Source organism: Nansenia antarctica (genome assembly GCF_963989245.1).
Source record: "Nansenia antarctica genome assembly, chromosome: 5".
Lineage (NCBI taxonomy): Eukaryota > Metazoa > Chordata > Actinopteri > Argentiniformes > Microstomatidae > Nansenia > Nansenia antarctica.
Window position 1 is genome coordinate 8,534,155 of NC_137690.1, and position 10,365 is coordinate 8,544,519.

The window sequence follows — 10,365 nt, forward strand, 5'->3', positions numbered from 1 at the left end:
TCATGGCTCTGTGCGATTACTTTGGCTGATATGGCAAATTATTTGTGTCTAGGAAAGTGCATCATTTTGTGCCTCAACAGAACCTCCTCCAAGCCCCCCCCCCCCCTCCTCCACACACACACACACACACACACACACACACGCGCAAACACGCACACACACAGCACACAAACACGGGCACACAAACACAAACACATAGGCACACAGGCACACACACGCTGAAAACAGAGAAATACACACACACTCACACCCTGGCACACACACAGACACACGGGCGGGCAGGCACACACACACACACACACACACACACACACACACATATACACACACACACACACACACAATACAAAATACCCTCCATATCAGTAAACATATTTGCCACTAATAAATAAGAAGTTCAGCAGTTCACAATCATTCGCTGGTTGGTTGGTTGGTTGGTTGTGTTTTTGGGTTAGCTGTGTTCACATTGGTCACTGTTGCCCTGTAGATGTGGCTTTCTTCAGTAGCTCAAGGTCTTTGCGTGTGCGTGGTGCAGCCTTGGGACAGTCATAGGCCTCCAGGGCCAGGGGGAGGTAGCGCTCCTGAAGCCCCACAACCTCCTCACCGTGGCTGGATAGGAGAGAGGTCCAGGGAGGGGGGGCGGAGGCACCCTGGAACCCGAAGAACACCAAGCTCTCTGAAGTGAGAGAGAGAGACACACACACACACACAACCCTGGTGTCAGTTACCATAATGAGAGGCAGAGGGAGAGAGATGGATGAAAGGTACGGTGAGGAAAACAGTAGGAGAAAGGCAGAGACCGAGAGACTGAGAAAACAAAACACACTGACAGAAGCCAGACAGGAAGTACAATAATTGGACCCTAGAGAGCCTGTTGTCCACCAACCTTTACTGCTAAGATCTGCAGCCTTAGCCGTTCCCAGGGGGACCAGATAGCGTGCGACACCGGCCAAGCCCTCGGGCTGACCTCGCGTTCCCAGAAGCACTATCGATCTAGTCATGAGGAAAACCACAACCCGTTAGGATCACCGAAACCGGCATCGAGTCAAAGGTTTTACCAAACCAACAGAAGAAGTACTCAAACTCATGTTAGATATCCCTAACCACCAACGAATCTCTGCACCCCACCACTAGGGGGCATCCCGTCACTACCTGCGACACCTCCACCCTCACCTCTTTGGTATTCCGGTTTTCAGATACTGCTCCATCTTGGCATCCATTTTGGAGAAGGGGGACTTCTTGGTGACTTTCCCAGAGCACGCATCCACAGTGACCAGGAGGAAACCGGTCTGCGTGATGGGGAACGTCTCACCGTTCACCTGAGAGACCAAACAGCAGAGGGAGGGTGAGAAGTGCAGAGTGCAGGGGCGGCTGTGGCGCAGGCGCGGGAGGTAGAGCCGCCGTCTAATGATCGCAAGGTTGGCAGATCGGCGGTTGGCAGTGCCCCTGTTGGCCACATGTGGAAGTGTCCTTGGGCAAGACACTGAACCCCAAATTGCTCCCAGTGAGCGGGGCCGGCGCCTTGCATGGTAGCTTGCCGCCATTGGGGGGCGAATGTGTGTGTGAATGGGTGAATGAGAGGCCGTCGTAAAGCGCCTTGGATAAAGGCGCTATATAAGTGCAGTCCATTTACCATTTACCAAGTTAAGTACGCCTGACCCTCCAAAAACATAAAAAGTACATAAAATAAAACTACCTATCGTGCATCGCCAGACAAAGTGTTTCTCAGAATATTGCACAATATCACTGAAACTATAAAGTCCGGCACGCGAGATTAATGACGACCACATGCACAGCATAAAAACATCAATGTCAAGACAATGAGAGGCTTTGACACCTGACTGACCCAGGGGAGGCTGGTGGAGGTAGAAATCGGAGAACGGGCCTCATTGCAAATACATGGAACGGTATCAAACCATTCCTGGCTTACACCATTCCATGCCTCCAACAGCCCCCCCTGGACTGGTCCTGGTACTCACAGTGATAAAAGCTTGTGTGTCCCCACTCTGCTGTTCCTTGCTGCTGAGGGACTTGATCTGAGTTTGGAGGTACGAGTTCCACGGGTCGCTGGAGAACACCAGCTACACAAACAACATTTACAAAATTGCATTTAGTCTCCCTCCAAAATGTGTAATGAGATGTCATTTAATGTCACGGATCAACGACAGGGGTGCAAACTGGTGATGGCCCAAAAAGGTGACACATATTTTTTTGCCGGCTAACCTTAGTGGGGGGATAGCGCTAGCACTAATGGTGTTAAATAGATACAGCTAGCACTAACGGTGGTCTAACAATGATGCATGTGTAAGTAGCGGCAGCTCTGACCTTAACACCTGCAGAATTACTTCGAAAACTGTTTACCGTGACTGAGTTCTCGTAGGCCGAACACCCATCTCTGCAATCCAAGTTACATAACAGATATGCCTCAAACAAACATTGTTTGCATGACCATTTTTGAAGGGTTATTATGCTAAAGTTGAGAGAAACTAACATTCACATTAACTAAATGGAAAGTCAAGAAGGCTCAGGTAGAATTCTCTTTTCAAGACCCTAGTCTTTCTCAAAGACAATTTGAATCTAACACACAAGGTATGACCTGGCAGGGGTATACCTGCCTGCATTTGCAAGGGTTTATTTGCAGTAGTAATGGGGACTGAGGTTATGATGATGTACAATGAAGCTGAATCATAAAAGTTGATGCAACCGGTGTAAAATTATAAATTACTACTGTTGAGCATACAGTATATTTCACATGTCTCTTGATATAGCTTCTTTTATCAGGGGTGCAAACTGGTGATGGCCCAAAAAGGTGACCCATTTTTTTTCCGCGGCTAACCTTAGGGGGGGATACCGCTATCACTAATGGTGTTAAATAGATATCGCCAGCACTAACGGTGGTCTAACAATGATGCATGTGTAAGTAGCGGCAGCCCTGACCTTAACACCTGCAGAATTACTTCGAAAACAGTTTACCGTGACTGTGTTCTCTATGCTGTCTGCAATTGTACCTAGCTCCCTGAAGCTAAAAGTTATTTCAACAGCAACAGAGTTCAGCAGACAGGGAGATTAGTTAGCTCGCGCATCATGTGACTTGGATGAGACTTAAGGCCGGTTTAGGCTTCTGCGTAAAGTCGACGCCGTAGGCTACGCGTAAGCTTACGTAGTCCCGCATGACCGTGCGTAGCCTTGACGTGCTCCTCTCAAAAAATCTAACCACGCGTCAGAGCGCACGTAACCGTAAGCTCTGTGATTGGTCCGCTTGGTAGAACATGATTCAGACAAGATTCCGACTCTCTCGTCGCCCAAAATGCGGAAGTCATGACAGAAATGTCATTCACCTTTTCTGTAATTACTTATTAATAAAGATTTGAAAAATTATGATAACCATCGTATTATCTTAGTTTAATGTCATTTCAATGCATCATAGAACTTTTATATACAACAAACATAACAACAAAAAGATCGCTATTATGCCGCTTTGAGCTTTGAGCTCCGTTGAGTTCCTAACCGGAAGAGGCACAGCACAGGGGCTGAAAACACACTGCCACCTAGCGATGTGACGGTGTAATTGCAGCGCGGACCAACGTCGAACTATAAACTTGGAGAGCCCTCGTGTAGTCTACGGCGTAGCCGCACGTAAATTCGACGCAGAAGCCTAAACCGGCCTTTAGACCCTCCCCCCCCTCCCCACCCAAAATATATTTTTACACTACACAATTCACATGGATGACATATTTTGAGATAAAAACGGCTAATTTCGCAGAAAGGTCACAAGTTTGCACCCCTGAACGAGATCAAAAGTACCAATTGTAAACTTTTTTAGTACTCTGAGAATGAAGCCGAACTGAATCCTATCGCCATAGAATTGGAATTGGATTTGATTCTTATTCTCCAGCCGAGCTGATTCTAACTCTACGGCCCCTGTAGGGGGGTGTACTGACCACCCAGGGTGTACTGACCTGGGAGGCCCCACAGTCCCTGCATGGCTGGGTGCTGAGGGTGGGCATGGGGACCACCGCCGAGGGGGTCTTGGTGTACTTGGGGTAGGCCTTGGCGGTGCAGTTACAGGTCTGTCTGGAGGACGTGGTGGCCATGACCTTGACCCTCTCACAGCCCCTGACGGAGCAGTAACTCTGGCCGTCGCGCCCGTGCCTCGCCCGCAGGTACAGCCACAACAATCTGGGGGGGGGGGGGGGGGGGGAGAGAGAGACACAGGGTCCGTCAAGAGAGAGAGAGGAGTGGAAGAGAGAGAGAGGGTTGGAAGAGAGAGAGAGAGAAAAAGATGAAGAGAGACAGAGCGAGAGGAGGGGAAAGACAGAGGGGAAAGACAAAGAGAAGAGAGAGACACTGACACAAAGTGTGAAAAAAGTAAGGAGTAAGTGAGAGAAGGAGACAGAGGGAGGGAGAGAGAAAGAAAGAAAGAGAGAGCGACAGAGAGAGAGAGAGAGAGAGAGAGAGAGAGAGAGAGAGAGAGAGAAAGGGGGGAGTTCTCTCACCCTACGCTGCGGTCGAAGTAGTACTTCCTCTCCATCCCTCTCTTCTCCAGGTCGGCCAGGGAGGTGACCGTGCCGTAGTCTGTCAGCTCGTCGAAGGTGTTGGTCTGGCGGTCGTTGATGTCAGCCATGACCTGGAAGGTGGTGTCAGGAGGGTAGCAGAGACCCACCAGGACCCAGTCACCTCTGAAGGGGGGGGGGGGGGGGGGGAGAGGTGTAATATGTAATATGTAATGTACATACATACAAATGTGCATACACTTTTCAGTATATATGGTCCCAGGGGGAATCTAACCCACAACATAAGCGTTGTTCGCATCATGCTCCACCAACTGAGCCACTGTTAGCCTAGCTACACACACACACACACACACACACACACACACACACACACACATAGGTAACATAGACCCACAAGGACCTAGTCATGGCCTCTGGTGCGGGGAGAGAGAGGTGTTAGGTTAGCTGGCACACACACACATACAGATACAGAGACACACACCGAGAAAGACACAGACACACACACAGACACACACACACACACACACACAGTCCCGAGGCATCACTCACTGGTTGAAGTTAATAAGGGACAGGACTATCTCTCGCGGTGCAGGCCCGTCCCAGTGCAGGGTGTAGCTCTTGCTCATCATGAGGACAGGCTGGTACTGCTGGGAGAGCGCCCCCTGGCTGTTGGTGCCCCGCAGTACCAGAGGAGCGTCAGGGTACTCGTCTCTACTGATGGACAGGCTGAGGCTGTGGGCACCCTGGGTCTGGATGTACACCTGGGGGAGGAGGAGGGCGGTGGCGGGGGGGAGGGAAAAGGATGGGGGAGAGGGGGGAGGTGGATGACAGCAAGAGAGAGGAAGGGAGAAACAGGAAAGGAGGGGGGGAGTAAATAGGGTGAATAGGGTGAGGAACTAGACGGAAATGATTGAGATAATTAGTTCATCCACTGAATCCATTTATTTAATTAAAGACTATTAACTCGAATTACGTTGATTATTATTTAGTGAACGTTTGAAGCGATTAACCAACGAACGGATCCCATGCTCCTGTCTATGACCACGATTGCTGCCCCCCCCCCAACCCCACCCCACCCCAGCGCTCACCTCCCTCCTCCTCCCCCCCCCCCCCTTACCTGAGAGTATGTGCCACTGCAGACCACCCCGTTCCACTGGGTGACGTTGGCACAGCGAGGGTGGCGTATCAGGTAGTTGTCTGCCCTGCCCACGTACGTGTCCCTGTACCCCGTCACAGAGCCGTCCACGTCGTGGAAGATGGAGTTCTTGTCCCCGTCCAGGTCGTTCTCCTCGAACCACTGGCCCGGCCGGCCGAAGAACGCCCGCAGGCCCACCTGACCGCCCAGGGACGCCACGTCACACTTTATCTTTTTTAACCCTCCTGTCGTGTTCGGGTCAAATCTGACCGATTTGCAGCTTTCATCAATCATAAATATTGTGTTTTACATTTGATTGCCTCAAGGCCTTATGATATCCTCCACACTAGGCACACTTACATTGAACATGTAAAATTGCTGATCACCATTTTCATCGAATTCTGAGAGGTTTAGTCAACTTTGTAACACCTGTGGTGTACCCGGTCAAAAATGACCGCCATAGGAAATGAGTGGGTAACCCTAGATTATGTTCATCCATCAGATGGGAAAACATCCCCATACAAACCCACACATCCACAACCATTACATTTTCAGTGTCTATTCTTTGTATATTCACTGCAGTTATTCATGTTAACTGCTAGTCTGAGACATTGTTTACAGCTTAAAAGGGTGTTAAATAAAATTTGGTGATGATTAATCGTTTTTGGGTTAATCCAAGAAGAGTTAAAACAAACCGGGTCAAATTTGACCGGGAACACCAAAGTAAGGTGGGAGAAACGAACACGACAGGAGGGTTAAAAATAATAATAATGTCGCACAAAACACACTTTACAGAAACATAACAATGCAGCACAACAACACAACTATTAAACAGTTCAACGGTCATTTGTCTTCTGAGATCCAAAATGTGATCCCGGAGGCTATAACGTTAAAGATCTGCATTTGAATACGTCCTATCCACCCAGGCTGAATGTATGGGGCTATTCCTTTTTCAAACACTAGAGGGCACTCCGGCTCAGAATGAGTTCAAGAGAGGCCCCTCTCTCTCTCTCCTCAGCAGGGGGTAGACCTCCACTGCACCACTAGTTCCACTGAAGTGCCAACTCAGTAACTCAGTTCTGCTGAGCCCCAGGGCAAAGGCGCTTCTACCAACAGATGGGACAGAGCCACCAAAGAGGAAACAGACTTAGCAGAGAGCAGGAAAACAAGAGTCTGCTCTCTCCCTTAATCCTCTCTCACCCTCCCTGCATTACTTGAAACCAGAGGAGAAATAGAGAAAGACGGGAAGGAGATAGAGCAGGGAAGGGGCAGAGAGAGAGAGGGAGGGGGTGGGGGGAGGAGGGGGGGGGGGGGGTAGGCTTATGCGTAATACTAACAGAGTATTGAAGTGTGATGGAAGTGTGTTGTGTTGGAAGCTGAGTTGTGATAGGTTGTTGTGTGTAGTACTACTAACCGTGTGTAGTAAGCTGAGCTGTGATTGGTTGTTGTGAGTAGTACTACTAACCGTGTGTTGGAAGCTGAGCTGTGATAGGTTGCTGTGTGTAGTACTACTAACCGTGTGTAGTAAGCTGAGCTGTGATTGGTTGTTGTGTGTAGTACTACTAACCGTGTGTTGGAAGCTGAGCTGTGATAGGTTGTTGCGTGGCGTCAGTTGCCAGGTGTTCTTCAGGTTGAAGCCCACCGCGCTGGTGAAGCGATCCGTCGTCGGGACGTAACCACGGAACGTGCTCCGAGTCAGCCGCACCGGACCATCGTAGATCTGGAAGCCTCGGATTGGGAATGTCCTGAGGGAGGGGGGGAGAGAGAGAGAGAGAGAGAGAGAGAGAGAGAGAGAGAGAGAGAGAGAGAGAGAGAGAGAGAGAGAGAGAGAGAGAGAGAGAAAGAGAGAGAAGAGAGAGAAAAAGAGAGAGAAAGAGAGAGAGAGAAAGAGAGAGAAAGAGAGAGAAAAAGAGAGAGAAAGAGAGAGAGAGAAAGAGAGAGAGAGAAAGAGCGATAGAGAGAGATAGAGAGAGAGAGAGAGAGAGAGAGAGAGAGATGGTCCACATCAGTCCGAGAAGCAACAGAAATATGTTCTGTTGATGTTAATACTGTATATAGGTTTAGATACTACTACTACTGTACATAGATACTGTACATAGATGCTACTTTAAACTCTGGAACTTCAAGAACAGTGCCAGATCAGTTGACAGAAGAGCAGCCACCACTGGCTCCCTGTAGGGAACAACAGTGGACATGATGTACTGGCACAGGCCTCTGGAGCTGAATGAAAGGAGAGAGGCTGGGATGCCATTTAGCAATTTGAACATCGCCATGACATTTTTTCGATGAAGACTCATCGTCAAGACTCATCTCATTTGACGGATAGTTGTCGCGGCAATGCCAACATGTCAAAAATCAAAACTCTCCTCACAGAATATGATGTCTTACATTAGCTACATTAGCTGACGCAAAAAAAAGAAAAACGGTCGATGGGCTTCAGGAGCACGTGAACTCGTCTACTGCCATTACAATACAGGACATTACGCCATTTCCTGTCCCTAGTCTTGCCACTCTAGAGACACGTTACTGCTAGGATTATCATCCCATTGTCCCGTCAATGGAGGCTGGGTCATAAGTCATATTTCATTTTCATGAAGGAGAATTGTTGTGTCTCCCAGAGAGAGCAGGGTGAGAGCTCAGCGGCGTCAGCGACACACACACACACACACACACACACACACACACACACACACACACACACACACACACACACACACACACACACACACACACACACAGTAACTGTGTGGTCAGGACTCAGGAAACGTGTAAAAAAATAAATAAAAACACCCGTAAATCCACAAACAGCGGTTGACGAACGCAGGCGTGGTTAGAATGAGAGAAGGCAGCAATTAGCTGTTCTGTTCCCACGCTTAACGAGCTGCAGAGAGAGGGACAGCTCAGAGAGAGACCAGGGACCAGGCAGGTTATAAACCCCCGGGCTCAGTTCTGATATAAAACAGCCCTGATTAACTAACTCCAGAACTAACTAACGAACTAACTAACTAACTCCTGAACTAACTAACTCCATAACTAACTAACGAACTAACTAACTAACTAACGAACTAACTAACTAACTAACTCCCGAACTAACTAACTAACTGGCTACTGTAACTAACTAATTAACCAACTAACTAACTACGGTAACCAACTGATCACTGTAACTAACTAATTAACTTACTAACTACTGTAACTTACTAACTCTTTACTGTAACTAACTAACTAACAAACTACTCGAACTAACTAACGAAATCCTACCAACTACTGTAACTAGCTAACATGAGAAGCACAGAGGAGTGTGTGTCTCCTGTCTGTGACAGAGTGGCAGGATGCGCCACAGCCTCGCGTGTGAGTGACAATCACTCCTCTGTGGGAGTGATGGTGGGATGGCTGTGTTTAGAAGTGGCAAAACCCTCAGTCGGGGACTGTCAGCCTCGACATCCGCAAATGACAGTTAATCAGCCTTGAGGGTGATTGGCAGCGAAGCGTCGAGTTTGAATCTTGGCAGCTTTTTCCTCTTCAAACTCTGCTTTTCATAAAAAGCCGGAGTATGGGTATGAGTCGTTCTGATTGCGGGAAACCGCAGAAATGATGGATTCTGAGAAGCATCACAAATAGTCAGTATTACTAGAACACACAGCAACTGGAGGGAAGCCCACGCAAGACCAACAGGGGGTTATTCGCTCACACCCTCTGAGACTTCTCTCTCTCCTCCCTCCCTCTCCCTCTCCCTCTCTCTCCCTCCCTCCCTCCCTCCCCTCCCTCCTATCCCCTCCCCCTCTCACCTGTTCCTGGGTAGTGTTCTCATCTTCCCGTCGGCTCCTCCCAAGCCCCAGTACTTGTTCTGTCCTCCATTGTTGCCACGGTTCCTGCTCTCTCCTACAAACAGAGACTGGGTCACCTCCTGACTGGAGCCCTCGTCCTTTGGGTAGCTTCCATCACTGGGGAGGGACAGGGGGGGGGGCAGGGGGTTAGATACCTTCTAGACATAGCTGCCATCACTGGGGAGGGACGGGGGGGAAGGGGTTAGATACCTAAGGGAGGGGGGCTAACCCTGTATGTAGAAACAGGAGTAGCTGCCATCATTGGGGAGGGAGGGGACGGAGGGGGGCTGTAGATACCTTATAGACATACAGTTGTTTAGAGCCAACAAGGGGAGGGGAGGGAGGGGAGGTTAGGTAACTCAATAGTGCATAAGACCTCCAGTAAACACATCATTAGAATGGGGGAGCGTTTGGTATTGGGCAAGACCGAGTGAGCGGGGGGTTGGGTAATACCTCAAGCACACAAGTTATTTACAACGTCTGCCCAGGTCCAGCTACAGCCAACAGAAACAAAGGCGTGATACTGGCACAGCAACAAGATGGACATAAACACAACATAATCAGTGGAAGAGACACAGACACAAACACACATTACCTCGCAAAGGACAACCCCACGCCGTTGTCTGCGAACCTGGAAACCAAGAGAGAGAGAGAAACAAGAGTGTATGAGTCTAATCAAATCAAAATGTTTCACATACTTTCGCGTACAGAACCTTAATTGAGAGTGATAGTGAAGAAAATGCTTCGGAATGCTTTTGGAGTCACATTGTAGATAATGTGCAGACAGAGCGTGTCACACTGAGGATGGGCCGAGTCGACCAGCGCGCGGGGGGGGTGCGGGGGGGGATGGTTCACGGTCGTTCGTGATCAGATTAAGGAAGCGGGAATGAGG

The 10,365-nt window shown here is 49.1% G+C and overlaps 1 protein-coding gene across 1 annotated transcript in view; it reads right to left on the reverse strand.

Moving 5' to 3' along the window:
* Positions 1 to 251: 251 nt before the first annotated feature.
* Positions 252 to 10,365, reverse strand: part of cemip2 (cell migration inducing hyaluronidase 2) — a gene marked incomplete at its 5' end in the record, with an annotated part of 20,523 nt that continues 10,409 nt past the window's right edge. Inside the window, 11 exons of the mRNA XM_080531316.1 lie at positions 252 to 676; positions 887 to 993; positions 1,174 to 1,319; positions 1,980 to 2,081; positions 3,960 to 4,179; positions 4,497 to 4,679; positions 5,064 to 5,275; positions 5,632 to 5,847; positions 7,217 to 7,394; positions 9,435 to 9,590; positions 10,069 to 10,104. Coding sequence (XP_080387442.1) covers positions 471 to 676; positions 887 to 993; positions 1,174 to 1,319; positions 1,980 to 2,081; positions 3,960 to 4,179; positions 4,497 to 4,679; positions 5,064 to 5,275; positions 5,632 to 5,847; positions 7,217 to 7,394; positions 9,435 to 9,590; positions 10,069 to 10,104 — 1,762 coding nt within the window. The 3' untranslated portion in view covers positions 252 to 470. The remainder of the gene's footprint in view (positions 677 to 886; positions 994 to 1,173; positions 1,320 to 1,979; positions 2,082 to 3,959; positions 4,180 to 4,496; positions 4,680 to 5,063; positions 5,276 to 5,631; positions 5,848 to 7,216; positions 7,395 to 9,434; positions 9,591 to 10,068; positions 10,105 to 10,365) is intronic.